Source organism: Lycorma delicatula, chromosome 5 (genome assembly GCF_047948215.1).
Source record: "Lycorma delicatula isolate Av1 chromosome 5, ASM4794821v1, whole genome shotgun sequence".
Taxonomy (NCBI): domain Eukaryota; kingdom Metazoa; phylum Arthropoda; class Insecta; order Hemiptera; family Fulgoridae; genus Lycorma; species Lycorma delicatula.
In genome coordinates, this window is record NC_134459.1 from 179796551 (window position 1) to 179817808 (window position 21258).

The 21258-nt window shown below is 30.1% G+C and overlaps 1 protein-coding gene across 2 annotated transcripts; it reads left to right on the top strand.

Moving 5' to 3' along the window:
- Positions 1-183: 183 nt before the first annotated feature.
- On the top strand, positions 184-17248 carry Art1 (arginine methyltransferase 1). 2 transcript variants are annotated; one of them, XM_075367667.1, is made up of 5 exons: positions 184-341; positions 5826-6071; positions 8814-9049; positions 12209-12446; positions 15327-17248. In XM_075367667.1, exons 1-5 carry the CDS (start codon positions 273-275, stop codon positions 15708-15710), a joined length of 1173 nt encoding a protein of 390 aa, XP_075223782.1. In that variant the 5' UTR covers positions 184-272; the 3' UTR covers positions 15711-17248. The 2 variants fall into 2 exon arrangements, with proteins under 2 accessions (XP_075223782.1, XP_075223783.1); XM_075367668.1 differs by lacking the exon at positions 184-341 and adding an exon at positions 731-953.
- The last annotated feature ends 4010 nt before the right edge of the window (positions 17249-21258 follow it).

Sequence of the window (21258 nt, forward strand, 5' to 3'; positions counted from 1 at the left end):
TTTCTTAAATTAATGTACAAATATAATTTAAATTATCCTCAAAATTTTATTATTAGGTTTTCACATCGTATATTGAGAAATTTTATCATTTTTCGTTATTTCAGAAAATATATATATTAAATCGTTCTGTAATTTTTTAAAATCTCTATGAAAAATAAAAACTCATTTTACAAAAAGTATTATTTACTTCGCGTTTAAAACTACAAATTTTGCGTGTAATATCTGGCAAACTTGTAATTTACTGTGTAAAAAGCTTGGAAGATTAGTGAAGTATGGCGGCTACTGCAGTTGTTCTTCCGTCAGAAAAAACCAATCTCGAGATGAATACTGGAGTCGCTGTGGTACGTTATTACTGGTAGTTGATTATAATTTTCATTAGCTGTCTGTTACTATACTAGGTCGTAACTTATTCCATACTTGCTAATCAAATGCCGTACGGTAATTCATAACAATGGATTTTAATGTGCTCATCCCAAATTGTTTGTGCACGAGTGGTACCGTACATTATGTTAGACTTAAATTGATGATTCAGATCATCTACGTTTTTAATTCGATATTCCCTTCGTAGATGTGGTTAAATATCCATATTGTATTAACTACTTATTGTTTCATTTAAAAAAATCCTCTATGTGAATTTACGTCAATGCGTCGCTGCCTTGCGTTTTTCTTTTTTTTCTTTTTAACTGCCTGTCGCTGTTTGTTTAACGAGTGGCATATTTGTTATAAACTAATTGCAGATATGTGGTTCCATTATTGAAAGTACTTTGAAACTATTGAAAGAAATTGTGAAAGTTATACTTTTATTAAATTTTGATTTACTTAAAATAATTTTTGGCACGTAGTTTTATTCCAGTAATTAGGCAGTACATAAAATTAGGCAATAAGCAATACATAAAACATTTTTACTTGAAAGTTTGAACTGGTCTAATCATGGATTTCTAGACCTGTACAAGGTAGGTTGTTATATACTTTGTTATATTATTGATTACATTTCAGGCTTAACACCAAAAAATTTGAGTAATAATCCTTTTATGCCTTGTTTGTGCACAATTCTAAATGTCATCTGCTAAAAGAATTTGCCATTAATTATTTTATGCTGGTCTAGTATCATTTCAAACATCACATCTTTTTTAAAATACTTGCTTAGAATGTGCAACATCTTTAAAAATATAAAATATAACTTTATATACAGCTTTTGATATATAGAATATAAGCAGATTGGAAAGAAATCTAATTAAATATGCTCTCCAAGTAAATATTTGCAGAATAGGATGACAAATTACTATTCTTCTACTCACGTTAAGTGATAAAGATAATGGGTTAAACGCATATGCCCAGCAGACATTGTACTACATTCTCGTGCAAACACATCTCAGTTTTGTAAGTCTCCACTAGATAGCATTAATCATTTAGTAACGAATCATTGTTAGTTGACTGTATGTTATTATCACATTTATTATTGTAATTCAAGATTTAATTACTGAAATTCGAGCTTAAGGTAAAGATTTTTGGTTGAGGTTAGGTAACTAGCGATTCTGTGTACTGAACTTTGTACAATATCAACATAACCTAACCTCTTCTAATTAACTTAATATTAATTATACATAATATTGGGAAAATAAACTCTGTTACATGCTTAGCAGACATTCTACTACAGTTATAGTGGCTTATATGAAGTACTAATGCCATGTCCCAGGTAATTTGTATATACTTTGTCAACCATGTTTGCTGGGCGTAAAACAGAGTTTAACCAATTAATGCTTGGGTAGATCAAGTTGTTTTTGAAATTACTTAAATTATTTTTAGCCATCTTTGTGGTCTTCACTGACTTGGTTAGCTATTATAATTGTTACATTTAAATTTTTTATTTGGTCGGTCATTTAAAAATTTATATAATTGTTGTTGACAGACCCATTACTTTGTGCTTCTAGTAGTATGATTTAACGATTAATCAAGATATAATCTCACCTGAGATCCAAATAGGACTGAAACTTTATACTATACAAAGCGCAAACAATTTTTTATAACTAGACTTATTGATGCAATTCTGTACAAGATAAATAAAGTAGAAAGAAAATACTTAAGTCATTAAAAGATCGTTTTAATCTGGCCTGCAAAATTACCAAAATAAATTATTAGACGCAGAATGAAAATTACCTAGAATATTATCCGTGGAATATATAAACTGAATTGCCTTGGTCGCACATTGATCTACACCATTGATTCTCAAACTTTTTTGCCTGCATTGAGAATCAAATATGTTAAGGTTGGCAGATGTTGGGGATGTTTTTAGTTTTTTTTAGTCGTGAGAATTTTGCTTCACAATATACTTAAAAAAGTCATCAGATTTCTCTCTCACCTTTTTTTGAATTTGAAATAAAGACTTGTTTGTTTTTTTGAGAAATCTCGTTTTGTTCTTCCTTTACAAAAATTATGCACTGCCCTGACAGAAACACTCATACTGGATTTAATACATACTACAATGCAAACATTCACTTGTGTGACACACTATTTCATGAGCTTGACTGTACTATTACAATGAATTTTTAGTACAAATAGAAATTAAAATATTAATAAATGCATTAATAACAAATTAATATATATGATGTATTGTTAGTGTATGTAACAAGACTGCATAAGATGTTTACTGCGTAAAAAAAACCTAAAAAAATGTAAATGAAACTGTAAATATGATTAGATGAAAAGTGAATTATGTAATATAACACAACTCAACTGGTCACCTGGCTGTTGTAGAATAGGTTATGCCAACTAAGAAACTAAGTAATAGTTTCATGCATCATTATATTGTTTACAGAATAACTTTACAATTTATTGAGTGTTTACCACTTTTGACCCGTAATTCTGATTTTGATCTCATAATCATTTTTTAGTACCCGGTTTCAATGTTTGCATTATGAATTTCACATTGTTAATGCTTAAATTCTATGAATTAAGAACCAAAGTTTACAACATAATTTTCCTTTAATCCTTTTTTTAGAATTTTATAGATTCAGATTTTTTACCAGTATGCCTAGAATTGTTTGTATTATTTAAAACAATACAAAAGATTGATTCTGCATTATGGAGAATTTATTTTAAGGAAATCTATTCTTATCGCTCTCATTAAATAGGGAAATAAATGAAAATCACCAAATCAGAGGTATATACTTAGGAGGAAGTTAAAAATAGGATATAGCCTATTGGTTCAAATAAAATGTGATCTGTTATTTGAGTCTAGTTGAACAGGTATAGGTAAAGGTAATTCTGACAATTATTGAAATCATATTTATATTTAACCTGCGGTAGCAGTTATACCATAATAAAAAAAAAAATTGATAATTAATGAATAAAAGTAAAAAATAAATAAATTATCAAGCAAAGCCATCATGAGAGAAGCTGATTGGAAATACTTTGAGATAAAAATGAGCCCTTTAGTTAATTACCATCCAATAAGTTAGAATATACAAATAAATGAATTGCCAGTTGAAAGTGTAATAGTATAAATGCAAATCAATAACCGCTACACAAAATGTGTTACAAAATAAGTTCAGCAACTTCATAGAAACTGACAGCTAAGGAAAAAACTACCTCACCATGATTTTTGTATTATTTCTCCTAAAACAAGTTTATTTTTCTATAATAATGAAATTCTCAAAAAAAATTCCGGTTAGAAAAAGTTTTTATAAAATGTCATATTCATCAATTTGTAAGTCTTAAGAGATGAAAAAAGATAAAATAGTTAAATAACGACTCTTAATAGACTGTTGCAGATATAGATTAAAATAATTTTAGGGGTGATGAGTTAATGGAGTGCGCTATCTTTTACAGAAATTTCATTGCAATTGATCAAGTAGTTTTTTTAATAGCAAGTGAAGCACACAACTGAAGGCTAAAAACATTATATCTTTTCTCATTCTCATGAAAACATACTTAAAAAGTGACTTTAACACCGTTAAATTCAGAACAAAATTATCTGAAATGCAGGCTTACTTGTTCTGAAATCAGCCGGATAGTTTTTATTTTATAAAGCTTCTAACTATATAATTTCTCCACTGTTTGCAGTATTACTGTTTTCAGTTGCAGCCTGAAAATTTTCAGGAAACAGATTGGCAGAAAGGTAGGCTCAATCTTTAAATTAAAGTTACGAAACTCTTACTGTATATTTATCAGTATTAAAAATTTGAACTCTTAAAGGAAAACAGTTTAAGCAGCTTTTTTGACATGATTTATAAAAATGTGTATAATTTTTTTATTTTGATTGAATTTTAATTATACATTATAATAGATCATATCGGATAGGGGAAGTGTGCTACTCCGCAGTTAAAAAGACCATTTGGATAGATCAAGGAAAACCACGGTAAAACCTTATCAAAGCAGCATCCAAAATACACATTAAAAATAAAAATAGATGTGATAAACAGACGTTATCGATTTTTGTAAATATAAATGTGAAATAATATTAGGTCAATAGGGTGTAGATTTACTAAATACAAAGAATGACAATTCAGAAGATGTTAGAAAAATTATTTATGTACGTCTTGAATGAATATTTAGAGAATTTATGGTTATTTAATTATTTTTGATTGTATTATAAATAAATTAGCGGAAAGATCTTAAACAATTAGATAATTTATTGAAGATTCAACCGATAAGACCCTATCTCATAAGTACTTTGTCGAGTTATACGCAGACGGTTCTGTTGTCTAGTTTGATAGAAGTAGATATTGTTAATTGGTGGATGAGGCTTTACTTTGAATATCCACAATCAAAAATTATAAAACTGAAACGATGTATATTTTTTATTTTCACAGTTTTATTTAAACATGACAACTGTTTTGATACACAGAAGAGTACCTTCTTCAGATGTTAAGTACAAGTTTTCATTTTCCAATTTGGTAGATACTGTTATTTTTTTAAGAATAAGTGATTATTTTTAGTAGATTGTAGAATCATAAGTATAAACAAATGAATAAGTTAAGATTAAATTTTTTTAAAATATGGATTAGACGATTCATATTTATCGGCATCAAACAATGATCACATATATATACTTAATTTTATTTTAAATAATAAACATAATAGTTAAGTTTTAAGTGTATAAAGTATTTTCAAAATCCACACATACAATCAACCCATGTTAGCTGTGAGTAAAATCTAAGCAGAAATATTTCCAGTATATTCAAATCGAATTTAAATTCATTTTTACTTTTTTCTTCCCTTTTTTTAAAGATTAAGCAAAACTTACTCAAAAAAAATTGGTTTAATAATATATGTATATGTAATGCTGTTTCAGTTTCTCTCCTAGATGTTAAAACCACAAAACATGATAAATTTACCGCTTAATTCTAGCTGGAAGACTACACAATCCATTTTTAAATCAAAATTAAGGATTTTTGTGCTACCTTCCTCTGTGTATATAAGCATCACATATGTCCGCATAAAGCCTTTTTATTTATTTTTAAAAACCCCCCGCTGATTTGATATTAAGAAATGGAAATTGATCTGTTAACTGATTATTATAGAATTTTGTAATTAAGAGTTCAATAATAAAACTAATCAATTACTTAAAATAAAGAGTTAGGAGAAAGGTAAGAGGGGAAGCGTTGTTACCTTTTCATTTATTTACTGTTTGTTATTGTTATCTCTATATTTTCTTGTTTGTTTATGATAATGATTAAATTAGTCTGTCTAATTTTCATACAAGAGATAGTATTGTACCGTTCTTTTGTGCATGTTGTAGGTTTTTTAGATACAAAATGTTGAACTATGTAGTGATTGCTAATGTTATTGTTATAGTAACAGCCTATTTAATGTATTGTTTACAGGTCGACCAAATGGAGGCTATGGAAGGTGTTACAGAAAATGGGGGATTACCGGCCACTAAAATTATACTTAATTCTTCCTTAAAACCTCCTTGTCCTAAAGAAGAGGTAAATGTTGAAGAAATGACTTCAAGAGATTATTATTTTGATTCTTATGCACATTTTGGAATACACGAGGAAATGTTGAAAGATGAAGTGCGAACTCTTACCTACAGAAATTCTATGTTGCATAATAAACATTTATTCAAGGTAAGTTAATTTTTAGTTTTTAATGTTACTTTTATTTTCATTTTAGTACACAAGGTAGACCGAAATTATTGTTTAACGTGGTTTATTTTTATTTATTTTTTTTAGATTATGGGCATTAACTGCTATAGTTGTAAGTCCAAATAGAGTTTTTTTGTAGTGTATGAAAAATGGCCGTACTTAACCAGAATTTAGACCTGGTATCTCCAGATAAAAGGTCAAGAAATCCTGATTAGGCATGGCATTTTGAAATGCTACAAATTTCCATTTGAGATAATGACCGTAGTAGTTATGCCCATAATCTCAAAAATAAAATTCTTTATTTCTATTTATTGCAAATAAATTGTGATGTATTCTGTGTATAGTTTTAACTCTAGAAATTGTCATGCTTGTTAACTTTTTATGTTTTCCATTCCTCCAAGTCTTTTAACTACTATAAACTTTAAAAAAAGCCTCATATGTTCAAGACTCATTCATTTTCCCTGCTACATAGATTTTATTATGTAGAATTTCCTCTGCTAAGATTTTTATGTGTTTTCTTATACTGATTATGCTGTAATATACACTTATGCTTATATCTGTTAAGTACACAGGGTGTTTATAAAAACCATTTCAAAAATTCAGGGAATGATCTCCCACATAAGAATAAAGAAAAAACTTTATCAACGCATGACCAGAAGTACTTAGTTTACCGGCTGTCCACTATGTTGTTTTTTAACATAAAAATTTATTTCTCAGGAATGGTTAGTCGCATCAAACTGAAATTTTATATAGTGCTAGGGTTCCTAGACGTTTACTCATATAAAAATGATAAACCTCATCTCTTAATTCACTTTAAAATGGCGGCCATGTAAAGATTTTAATTGTTAATATATTTGCAACCGCTGCTTTATTTAGATATGTTATAACAAAAAATGTTAGACCGTTTTATGACAAAGAAAATTACACATTTATTCAAATTAATTATAAATAACAAAGTTATGGCAAAAATTCTTCAAGCAAGAATCACTTGCTTGATTAAAAAACCAGTTTTCATTTCCTTCCAAATAAAATTAAATAGCTCAACATAATCTCAATTGGAATAATTTAATTTAATGTTATTACTAATAAATTATAATAATTTATTAATATTGAAAAATAATTTGCATTAAAGCAGATGTTGTAATTAGCAGGTCATTGTTTTAAATATAAATAAAAACTGATACCCAGTTTGTCTTTTACTATTAACCGAGTGAATACAAGTTAATTTTTTTTTTTACCATTATCTTATTCATCGTGACAGGTAATATAATTCATATTTATACTGACTTAAAAAATGTGTGATATGCATTTAATGTACAATCCTGTACGATGTAATGCCCTTGAGACAAGACGGCTGTATCAGGAACACTTCCCCAATCAGCTGTTGCCTTCTCACACAGTTTTTTCATGCATTCATAGATGGCTCAGAGACACAGGAAGCTTAAAACCTGAAAAACATGGTAATTCAGGACGACCATGTTCAAAATACGTACATCCTTTCTTTTTCTGTTTAACCACCATATGGTATTACTTCATAGGATGATTTGTAAGAATGTAAATGAAGTGTAGTCTTGTACAGTCTCTGGTCGACCGTTCCTGAGATGTGTGGTTAATTGAAACCCAACCACCAAAGAACATCGGTATCATGATCTAGTATTCAAATCCATATAAAAGTAACTGCCTCTACTAGGATTTGAACCTTAGAACTCTTGACATTGAAATCAGCTGATTTGCGATGACTAGTTAACCAATAGACCAGCTTGGTGGGCTAAAATATGTACACCCAAATTCAATCAGGGTGTGAGATGAAATATCTAACCATCTGGAAAAACATACTAGAGAGCTGGCCTTGGAGTTCAGTATTAGTAATGCAAGAGTTTCAAAAGTTTTATATGAGCAGCAATTCCATATCTTATCATTATCAGTGAATACAAGCTATTTTACCTCAAAATTATATTCACTGTGTTAAGCTACGCCAATGACATCTGAAAACTACTAATCCAAATTTTTTGAATGATTTTCTTTACCTAGGTAGATTTACAAGATCGGCTATTCTTAACACATGTGGTCAATTGAAAATGTCATTTCAGAGAACTATCACCAATATCATTTTTTTTTGTATGCTCATTATATGTATTTTGACCAATGGATGTCAACTGATGGTCATTCAATCAAAGAAGTTAACTATTTGTTAAGCTTGGGTGGCAGTCATTCAGGGTTCAAGAACAAACTCCCCTTTTTCCTTAAAAATAAATTTTTTGATTAATGCATCCTGCCCAGTCCTTACCTATGGAAGTGAAAGTTGGACATTAACCATTCAATAATTACAGAAGCTGCGAGTAGCACAAATAAATATGGAACGATTATACTGGAATTAACAGACAGAATAGAAAGACCTGAGAACAGATCAGAGAACAGACAAAAGTACATGATACTATCACAAAAGTAACAAGAATTAAAATTACAGTGGATAGGTCGTGTTACAAGAACTAATGGACTAAATTAGCACTTGAATGGATATCATTGGATGTTAAATGCCACAAAAAAGACCAAAGACTCTTGTCGGATTTCAAGTACATTGGATCGAATTGGCAAAATATTGCATAAGATCATATTAATTGGAGACAGGCCTAAACAGGCCTTCATCCTATAGTGGATTGACTACAGCTTAAATGATTATTGTAGTGTGTGTAAGAAAAATATTTTATTTTATTTGTTTTGCAGGATAAAATCGTACTGGATATTGGCTGTGGTACAGGTATACTTTCCATGTTTGCTGCTAAATCTGGAGCCTCTCGTGTTATTGGAATCGAGTGTTCCAATATAGTAGAGTATGCCAAACAAATTGTGGAAGCTAATCATTTGAATGATGTAATAACCATTATTAAAGGAAAAGTGGAAGAAGTTCAGCTTCCAGATGGTCTAGAATCAGTTGATATCATCATATCAGAGTGGATGGGGTAAGTATGTTCTAATTACTTCAGACATTACGATTCATTAATACTTATGTACATAAACTTTTGTACGTGAATAACATTTACTGAATCTGAAATTTATTTGTTGAGCTAAAATATTGTTAATGTAGTAAGGTAACTATTTTTGACACCGGCTAAATTTTTCATGATCAGTTATTGTTAATTCCTTGATTCTTTTTTGTATTTTACTTTAATTTATACTTCATTAGGTGTATTTTGTATAGAGCTCAATTAGTTGCTACATTCAATGCAAAATGAGCTGACTGTGTTATTGTAAATGTCGCTCTTTTTTTTTTTTTAAGGTCACAAAGGACCACTTTAGTCAGAATAATTCAAGTCTTTTTTGCCGATCTTTTGGCCTTTAAGTTCTTAGCTTTTACTTTCTCCCAATATTTAGTCATTCTTAATGATCTTGCTTTACGATCCTCTTCTGAATAAACCCTTTTTGTATAATTAAAAGTTCTTACTTTAAAGTCTGTATTCGGATCTTTAATAACAAGTTTTTATTTTTCGGATTTATTAAGTAAATCTTCGTAAGTCGAATTTAATTCTTGCACGTCTTCTTTAATTTCTTTGATCCATAATGGTGGATTTTTTAAAGACCAAAATTGATAGATAATTCTCTTAGTAATCCTATCCTGCGGTAATCTTAACAAGTGTGCGCAGAAAGAAATTCACTTCTTTTTCATAGTATCGATTAAGGATTCCAAGTTTTCATACAGAAATTTATTGGGCAATAATCTGTACTGATTTTCATGTTTATATTTTTTGTTTATGCAGGTTCAAAGAATCCTGCGTTCAACTTTAAGCAAAGGTTCAGTCCTATTTTTCTGATTTAACCTAAATAAAGTCTCGCTCGCGTAAGTAATTACTGGTTTAACCACAGTTTTGTATGTCAAATTTTAGTGTTTATGTTATAAACACTAAAATCTAAAAAGTCTTTTAAAAGTCACTAAATTCTGTAAGCCGCTTTTATAACATAATCTATATTATTTTCGTTTTTTATAATTTTTGTAACATACTTCACAGATGAACTTCTTATTAAAAGATTGCTTAAACCTTCTATTAAATTGCTATATACCTCTCAGTTGCTACAGTTGTATTCAAGTTGAATACTGGACAAAAATATGATGCCAAAGCTATTGTTGCACATGATCAGGCAGTGTCAATTATTCTACGATTTTAATTTAATTTCTAAGCATATGATTCTGCTTTTTATGCTTGACACTGGTGCTCAGTGCAGACTGGGCTGTAAGGTAACACATTTTATTGTTAGCAAAACAGATTTCTTAATGTTCAATATTAATATTTTATTTCTGTGTATTTTCTAGGAATTTTAGTAGTCTGTAGTTTTAAATAAAGTAGGGATTACTTTTTTACTAAAATCTAAAAATGTTATTTTTACGTGGATAGATACACAGTAGAGCTAGCCAGTCCATATTAATGTGTTATTTCATAACATAATAATCAAAGTATGGAGGTCGTTTATATAAACTAAGAATCTTTTATGTACATTGACAACACAAGTTGGCACTTAACAACCTGGTCAGGGACATTTCTTAACTTGTCTATGATAATAGCTCTAAACTGAATCAGATTTCTTTCCCAATAGCATTTCATTAACCGTTATCGATCATCAATCACTCTTACAATATGTGACTAAACACAAAAAGTTCAACAGGCATCTTCAGCTGTGAAAGTCATGACAATGATTTGTAGGACTGGAAAGCCTAATTCTAATCAATTATGTGCTTTGAGAAAAAACCATTGATCCAGACAGGTACTGTAAAACCTTAAAATAGTTACTATGCACTATTCACAACCTTCAGCATTTCCTGCTCACAAGGGTCTCTGTGTGTGTGTGTGTGCTTCACAATGATGCTTGTTTTCATGTTGCTCAAAACATGACATAACAGTTCCTCAATCAGGGGGTATCTAGTTGATATCCTAATTTATAAATCACTTTGATTTCATTAAAGATTATGCTGAAAAATAGTTTAAAACAAGTATTTTGAATTCGATAAATTATCAATATATGACGTATATATATATATATATATATATATATATATATATATATATACACACGAGATAAAAAAGTTGACTCTCTTTGTACAACTTGATGGTTGCATGGAAGATTTATACCTGATGCAAAAAGAAAAAAGAAAAAGAAGTGATGAGTAATGCAATTAATATAAATTCAAATTTTTGAAAACACCATGGTTTTGCCACCCTTTGAATGCAGGCACATGGTCCTGTAAAAAGGGAACATCTTCCTGGAGGTACAACATACATAGTTAACTTCATTTAATTGACTCATCGTATAACATTGTTCTAAAGTAGCGGTTTAGTTTTTCTGGTGAGTGTCATTCTACAAAATTCCTTACTTATTTTCAAAATGAACTGTTGAGTTTTAGTTTAATTTCTTTGGTTGTAGAAAACCAAAGAAGGAAACAGGTTTCCTTTTCTTTTTGTTTATTCTTCCTGTTATGTCCTGTAGCCTCCTGAACATCTATTCACAAGTGAATAATATAAATCGGTCATTATAAAATATAAAACTCATCAAACCCAAAATCTTTGGAACGTTATTCTGTGTGCCACATTTTGATTAAAAATTATGATAGCATTATGTCAGGTGCATTGTTCCATTTAAAAAAGAATGAGAATTTCACAACCTCCTTTGTCAGTTTATTATCCCCCCCAAAAAAAAAGATTATTCCTGAATGGATCTAAGATTTCATTGTAATTGTTAAAATGTTTTTGGTGTGGTTTTACATAAACTAAAAATAGAGGATTGATCAAAAGTATATTTAGATTTAATCTTGGCAAAGATGTAACGACTTGCTACAACATATGGTAAGCTTTGAATTGTCGATAGCTAGATAATATCTATTATTCAAAATCCAAAGAAACTGTAGAATCTTAACTGTTAGTTTTCTTAAACAAATGAATGGCCAGAATGAAATGTAGAGATGACACATATTTTATTTAAAATTACTTTCTCCAACTATTAGTTTGGAGTAGAGTTGTAACTAGTAATTACAACTCTAACTTGTAGTGTATTGTGGTTCTGCTGTAAAAGATTTTCTTAATATAAATGTTATGATTTAAGCAAGTCACAAGTAATGTCTTATTTTTCTAAAGGTATTGCCTGTTCTACGAATCCATGTTGGATACTGTGTTGTATGCAAGAGACAAGTGGTTGCGTCCTGATGGACTGCTTTTCCCGGACAGAGCTACTCTGTATGTGACCGGAATTGAAGATCGCCAGTATAAAGATGAAAAAATTAATTGGTGGGATGATGTGTACGGTTTTGATATGAGTCCAATACGGAAGGTTGCTATTAGTGAACCATTGGTTGATGTAGTTGACCCAAAACAGGTATAATGATTTGTCAGTTTGTAATATATAGCAATTGATATTTTTCTATGCATACATATTTGTGTTCTCTTTTGTAGAAACTGAATTGTTTGAAGAAATTTTATTGATACTGTTAAAGCAGTTTCAGAAACAAAAAGTACTTGGGATATGTGGGTACATGTTAGTTAAAACAGCAATTCATATTGTATATATCATATTCTTAGAACTAATAATACAACATTATAACATTCATTAGATATTATTATTATTGAAAAAGATAATTTTAAAAACTTGAACATTTGAAACTAGAAACTGAGAAAAGTTTTATAAACATGTTTTCAATAACCTACTTCAAAACTTTTTTTTGAAATCAGATATCTCTGAGGTTTGTTTTTTTTTTAAGTAAGTACTCTCTGGATGTATGTTCCCTATGCAGCATAACTGTTACAGTTTTGTGCATGTGCACTGAGTAACTCTACATCTGTTGGCTTCCTACAGACCCCATTGTGTGACTGTTAGAATTTGTTTACAGTTTCCTCCACATGTTTAAAAGTCATACATCTATAAACAGTGCCATATTATAAGATATGTGCTGTAAATTAGTTTCTCTAATGCATTAGTTTCTCTCATGTTAACATGATCTTACCAGCCGATGGTTGCATTTTGAATTTCTTATGGACAGGCGCAGGTGTTTCCACCGCATTCTTTGACACTTGAACTCTGGCTCAAAATGATGGTTTCATCACAGGTTAAAGTCCTGTCCAAAAATGTGTAACCTTTGTTATTGAAATGATGTTCGAGTTCGTTGCAAATGCAAATTCTCTTGGCTTTGTGATAAACAGTAAGCTCTCGGGGAACCCACCTTGCACAAATCTTATGATAGTTTAGTTTATTTTCAATGATGGAATGAGTTCTTCAGCAATTTGTTCAACTATAAGTAATCGGTCTTCTTGGATAAGTGAATCAATATGAGAATCCAGTGCTGAGGTCGATACTGTTAACAGGCTGTCATTGACGCTTTTGCAGCCACTTTAAAACTTTCCTACCCGTGCGCAAAACTCAGATGGTTCGTGTAACTACTGCCATATTGTGTGTTCATCAGAGAAAATATTTCTGATGGCTGTACACTTTCCGAAAGTGAAAATCAGATCACAGAACACTTGCTAAAAGTACTTTTGTCAAGCGGACACACCGTCGTAACTAAGACTATAGAGGTTAAATATTGATCGAGTAGCTGACCAACACTCTTCGCAAGGTTGCCAGCTAACACTTAGAAAAGTTTCAATTGCCTGCATTAAGCATTTCCTTCACTAAAAATGTTTAATTATTGAATGACCCTCATATATTTTTTTATTTACTCAGTCTATTAAAATTACAAATTTTTAATGAATTATTGTCGGTTATCTTCAACAGATTATTAAAGAAAATTAATGGAAAATCAATAAATAATTAATTAATAAAATCATTGAGTCATTTTAAATTATTTTTAGTTTGTTTTAGCATTTTATTTATCAGACCAGAATAAGGGAATAGAGTAAGGCATTAAGAAATAAGGGAATAAGTGTATATAAAGTAGGTTAACATTTCATAAATTAAACAGACACGAGGTAATCGAGAGAGTATTTAAATCTAACACTTTGTGTTAATATTTTTTTAACTTAATTTGAAAAGATGCCCTCATTTTATATCTCAGCGTTTTCTGCTGAAAACGCTGAGATATACAGAAACGCTGTATTGTACGGTTTCATTTCATTGCTAAATAATTTAATAAATACTTTTGTGCGATGACATATCTTTCCTTTTCTAAATACCACAAAGAATTTCTTATAGTATTTTCTATCGGTCATTTATGACTTACCTCTCGCTCAGATTTTGGACTAATCATTTGCCATTTGTCCAGTCATTGGCCATTTTCCAAGTAGTTGTTAATTAGACAAAAATTATTATGTTTGAAAATGAAAAAACTCAGGTATGTTTTTTATCATTATCTAAACAAGAAAGAAATAGGTCATGCTGATAAAAAAAAATTTATGGCGAAAAATATACTTGTTGCAATATTACCTAATGTGAAAGAAAAGTGCTGTAAAAGGTGCCCATATTGATTTATATTTTTATTCTAAATACATTTACAATTATAAACATATGGGAAATGAAATATTTTATATAAAAGCGTATTATAAGAAATCTTAACGTATAAGACGGCGTAGTGTCTGCAAGAACTCATAATTGGAATAAAGAAAACTTTTAATTCCCTACTTATTCCAATATCTCACTGTTAAAAGTTTTTTTTTTAATGAATAAAATATTTTAATTCTCATATGGAAATATCATTTGTTACTCAGTTTTCATTTTTCTTTTCTGGAAAAACTTTGATGTGAAGAAAAATATTAACAACTTTCATCGTGATGTCAAAAAAAAAATGACATGATAGGTGAAGAAACCGCATTATTACAGGCATGAACTTATAACTTTGTTCTTATGGGAGTTTAGTTGAATAGGTGAGAAATGTTACAAACAGAAATATGTTACTAAATTGTAAAAACGTTTAATTACAAGAGTGTTAAAAATCGGCTAACATTCCTAAATTATTTAAAATTTTGTTATTGATAAGAGCATACTGATAGCTAAAAAGTGATGTTAAATCAGTGCTTCAAATGTAAAAGTATTCATCTGGTAAGCAGTCTCCCAGGTAAATAACAATAAGCATGAAACAAATTCTTTATTTCACACATATATGGTAAGTCAACATGTATCGGTCTGATGACCGATTGAATAAAAAGTTTCAAAAAGTTATATTTAAATGTTTGTGTAAAAAACAAGATTTATTCAGGTTTTAGTCCACATCTAAGAAATTACAAACTTTTAATCCATCAAATATATATATAATTTTTTTTTTTTCAGGTAGTCACAAACTCATGTTTATTAAAAGAAGTCGATTTATATACGGTTACAAAGGATGATTTAAACTTTTCAGCACCTTTCCACCTTCAGGTCAAGAGAAATGATTACATCCAGGCATTGGTCACTTTCTTTACTATTGAATTTACTAAGTGCCATAAAAGGATCGGATTCAGTACAGCGCCTGAAGCACCTTACACACATTGGAAGCAGACCGTATTTTATTTCAATGATTATATGACAGTCAAGAAAAATGAAGAGATTTATGGTGTGTTTTCCATGAAACCGAATGTCCGAAATAATAGAGATCTTGACTTTACTATTGAATTGGACTTCAAAGGAGAGCTTTGTGAAATGCATGAAATAAACTGTTACCGTATGCGTTAAAAAATGTTGCTTTACTATTTACTTCTACGATTTTCACTGTTAACTGTTAATGCTGATCTTAACGGTAACAGTTACAATTTAATTTAATCAATGATTTCCTTAATTTATATCAGTTAGATTTTAAATGAATGTGTATTAAATCATAACCAGTCACATTGAGTGCATATGCGCTTGTGTATGTGTGTGTATATACATATATATTTTTATACACACACACACATACCCCAAATGTATGTAATGTTAACTGTAAATATGGACACAGTATTTTGCCACAAGTGTTTGGCCTGACTTAAACTTTTTTTTCATTATGATTATTATTAAATTGTACTTTGTAGTTGTAATGGGTACTTGAACAGTATTTTGTTTCATAAATAATTAGTTCTTAAAAACATCAAAACATGATATTAAAGTAAAATGAATAAACTTATGTATATTAATGATGGTAATAATAGTTTGATAAGTGTATACTGGTTTCATGATTTAATCGATTTTTGTGAGTAGTGATCGGTTTGTTAGCGTTTTTTTTTAATAGGTTTTTTAAGTGGAAATGTATTATTGTGTTCAAAAAACATCTTGAATTAATGCAACAGTGGTGTTTTCTTTTAAAAGAGGCATGGCCTAATGGTGTGTTTTCTAATGTAAATTGTATCGCTCTATTCATATTTGAAATTGTGCCAAACCTATTAGTTTGACAAAGAAATAATATGTTGGTGTTATTTTATTTGTGACTTTTATGCACAGCATATATCAAATTTTATGTAAGCTTAGAAAATATTTTCCTTAATGCTTAAATTTATGTTAAAGATGTTGTAGGAATATTGTTAATCTCTGGCAATTATTAACAGATTTCAGTTTTTTTTGTTTTCTGATGCCAGTAGTGTTATCAGAGTTGTAGAGGTTTGATATTTCAGGTATGGCCTGACAACATAATCTATCAAAATTTCTAATCCGTATTTACCATTAGGCTGTACCACTTACAGAAGAATAATTGCTATTGTGGTAGCTCTCAACATTTTGCATGTCTTTGATGTTTTACGTTGTACCTATGTTAGTCTTGTACAAGATAATGTAATAATGATCATCAAATTATTTTTGCTGATCTAAATTGAATCTGAAATCGAATTTTATTTGTAATTTTAACTTATTTTTTTATGATTTCCAATGAACAATAAAGGTCAATAATTTTAAGTTTAGAGCTTTTTATATTTAAAATATTTGAAATGTGTTTAATATTTATACTGAAGAAGATTGTCAACAAATTAATATTATTTGATGATTTAAATATGAGCTGTAATATTATTTCTGTAGTTAGTTATTATTTTGGATTGGACATTTGAACATCTGTTAGAGCGATATTAATTTTCTTATCATATTTATATGATTGTGGAATTTATAATTATAATATTGACGTATTGATGAGAAATAACTTTTATCATCGCTATTAGCGTTTCAAGTTCTTAACTAGTATTTGTGCTCTTTGTTAAAAATAAATCAGTCTTTGTATGTACCTGTTTTAAATAAAAAAATTTTGGAGCTAATTTTTTAATAAAATTTGTAATTTACCTTTTGACAGTAGTTTCTGATCAGTTGTATTAAATTAAAAATAATGTGAGTAGAAATTTTTTTAAATTTTTACATCATAAGGTTAACATCTGTCCTGAGGCAGGCCTCCTGCGCCACATTGTTTCAGTTGTTTCTTCTATTTTCAGTTGTTTTTTTTAGATCTTGATAGCTCTTATTCCATTTTCCAAATGGAATGATCTATAATTTTAGGTCACCCTCTCCTTCAACTGATCCTTCTAGCTCTGATTTAATCTTTCCACCCTCTCCCTTTCAATTCTTTCATTATATACTCCAAAACAACGCCTTCGTTGTTTTTTTAATTGTTCTAATAAAGCTTCTACTTGTTATTTATTCATTGACTTTTCTCTGTCCATTTATTTCCATATATATGACATCCATACAGAACCATACCCTGAATACAGCACTTTTCCATACATGCAAGTCCATGTTAAAAAAGCCGTTCCTTTTTATTAAGTATTGACTGAAGTCACTGTTATTATTTTCATGACATCTGTGATCTTTATACCTCTTCAGATCTTCAGCAAGTTTACTCAAACTTGTAATATATAAATTAAACCTGTATTCTTACTGCACTCTGTATGTGCATCTCCTTCAGAGCTATTCTCTGATTTTAAACTTTTCAATCCACATGTGATCATGTCTCATCCACATGAGACTAGTTTTTTTTAAGAAAGGCAACACTGTAAGGTTACTAGGTTATATGAACAGCTGATTTATTAGGTATTAATATTTTTAGTCGCCTTTTTTGAAACAGAATTTTTGTGAACTAGTTTTTGTTGTGAGTTACAAGAATAAGTGATACTAAATTATGAGCAACATTGTGCAAAACATGTTAAACTCTGTGAGAATAGTACTAGTACTGAAGGGTGTGTGGAGATGATGTCTCAAGCCCAAGTTTTTAGGTGGTTAAAGCATTAAAGCATTTTCAGATGGGCGGGAATCAGTGCTCTGTTAATGTTAAAAGTGACAACAATGTGACTTCATACTGTATGACGGTGATTACCTGTCAGAATGATTGCAGAACAAAAGTCTGCAAAGTTTATCCCAAAAAATCTCACTGTTGAACAGAAAAACAACAGAGTGGGAGTGTGCCTATGCCGTGAACTTCAAGGGCGAATTGAAAATTATCCTGAAAATGTTATTTCTGGTGATGATTCTTGGTGAGTAGGAAACAAGAGCAAGGAGTGGCACACTTCAAACCACCATGTCCCAAAAAATCAAAAATGATAACTCATTTTACTGTAAATAAATATGTTTACCGAAAAATTCTTGAAAGACTGTGTAAAGCAGTTGCGTGAGACCAGCCTTCAATGACAGCTGGATGCTGAATCATGACATGCACCTTGTCACACTGCACTCAATGAGTTTTTGGCAAAGAAAAACATTCCTGTAGTTTTAGTCTTACTACAAGAATACCTACCTTAAAACCACCTTAAAGGATACCACTTTGGAACAGTAGAAACCATTAAAAAAAATTATGTAACCAACCATCTCATTACTTTATTTACAGCCCTCGTACATACATACAGGCGTATTGCAAGGTTCTCCTGGGGCTATCTAAACCAGTTCATCATATAAAAATGTCCAAAATGCTTAAGGTTGCAAGTAGTGAAAGATTTCCTCAGATTTCAGCTAACTTGGTGAATTGAGGTTGTACTGAAATTTTTAGATCGAGGGACAAGATTATGTTTTGACCTGAAAAATAAAATAGATCCCACTGGAGCAGTTTTTGAAAAATGTGGGCTGAAAACCAATAAATTGAGAAAGCCAATGAAGAAACAAAACATTTTAATAAATAAATTTAAAGTTTATTAGCCTTTTAACAAAGTTTATTATACGTCAAACATAAAACACAGGGTTTCTGTATTCCATTTTATTGGTCTTCACCCCAGATTTCTCAAAAATACGGTTCTGGGATTATTTTATTTGATTTTACAGGTCAAAAACTATATGAAATTCTAATTCTGCTCCTTAAATGACCTCAACCAGATATTATGTTGATATTATTATTTAATAATGAAACAAACCATCATCATCAAATGACATTATGAGAGGCGACAAACCGCATTATAGGCATGAATTTATAAAATTGTTCTTGTTGTTATAACATTGTTCTTGAATATGCATGTTTACATACATAACTATTAACAAAACGTTTAATTACAAAAGAGTGTTAAAAATCAGCTAACATTCCTAAATTATTTAAAATTCTGTTATTGATTAGAGCAGTCATCTTCTTTTTGGCCTGAATAGCACACCCTTCAATTACTCCAGTAGCGAAATGCAATAATCTGTAGTGAGTTTTCCTGCAGTTGGAATTATTTTTGCTTTCTTTGGAACACTCATCTGCTCCCATTCATTGTAATGATGAATCTGTGTTCCCATCTACTGCTATAAAACATCTAAACATCCTTTAGAAGTGTTCAGTTAAACACGTTTGTGGTCAATTGTTATCAAACACTACCGTTCACGTCTAGAGGAAAGTTTTTTCACATGGCATTTATTTAATACAGCGCTCTTAAATTTGTTAAAACATTTTACCATTGGAATTTTAGCACTTTTTTTTTACCATTGGATGAATCTTGTAGAGTGGAAGCTTTTTTTGGCATTGTTAAATTCAGCACTTCACTTTTTTACAATCAAAAACTCTTTGCGTGTCTGTCAGGGTTAAACCTTTTAAAAAAATTACTTCATAACACCTCAATTAAGTGTATGCATCTGAAACTTCACATTACATCAACTAAAGAATCATAATGTAGAAATATCAGTCATTTGGTCTTGTGTCATCACTGTATTAGGCTGAGAACTTCTGAACGACCCTGGCAGATCGCTATCTAATAAAATAATTTGATACATATTGATTGTCTAATGTGCATCATAACAGAGAGATTTTCAGCCGATAGTAACTTAAAGCTATTATATTATTTATACAAGAAGTTATAAAAATTATTTGAAAATTGGCATTAGCAAACTTAATGAGATTAAAAAATCTTTACCCGACCTTTATTAAATAGAAATCTTAGGAACTCAGGGTTTTATTTTTAATTTCATAAGCAGGGGTACATGCTTATATTTAAAGTCACTTAAGGATGTTAGTAACAAAATTTATCAAAATTATTCATTATTAAATGAAGCCTTGAACATTCATACACGTCCATTTAGAGAATTCTTAAACAAGTAAATATTGGAAAGATTGCTCACAGCATAATATACACTATAAAACATAGATTAATCTTATTACAGAATAATAACTCTCTCAACCGCAAACAAGCCCACCATGAAGATTGGGTATATGGAATGGACATTTTGTAGCAAATGAAAACTGGGGTTCAAACCTGGACCTTATGATGAAAGTCTGAAACGCTTGCTGTGTTGCAAGTTAACTGTACTTTAGGTTTCTTGCACAGCTGTAGTCTGGGCTTACACTGGATCAGAAGCCTTATTCCAAATTTCTAGAACCATTATTGTTTGCAGTCTGACATGCTCCTTAAATGACCTTTAAAACTATTAGAAAAGATGTTTCTAGATTGCTAAATGGAAGTGCAATTCCAGGTTTGCGTAGCCTATGCAAGGAGTAAATGCCATTGTCATTCCAAATTTTACGTTTATTAAGAAGAGTTCAAGCCCTCGCTATATAAACTTGACTGATGGGAAGAGGGGTCTGTATGAATGACTGGCACATCAGGCTTTGGAGGATGGTGTGCGTCTGAAGTCTATGTAAGAACAGCAGTAGTCAGGTATCCTGTCAGGAAAATTTTGCCTGATCTAAAGAAGTTTTACTCAAATAAGCATTTGAGTGTCCTGCTCTTGATGGGGAAATATAAATATCATCCTGGAACTTTAAGGGGTAAAAGTGGTTTCTGAATAATGACAAGACTATACGGCAGTTGTTCAATGGGGTTGCCTTATTCAGCTTTCTGTAAAGTAAGAGATTGTTGCATAAGCAGGAATTTCCAATTGTTTA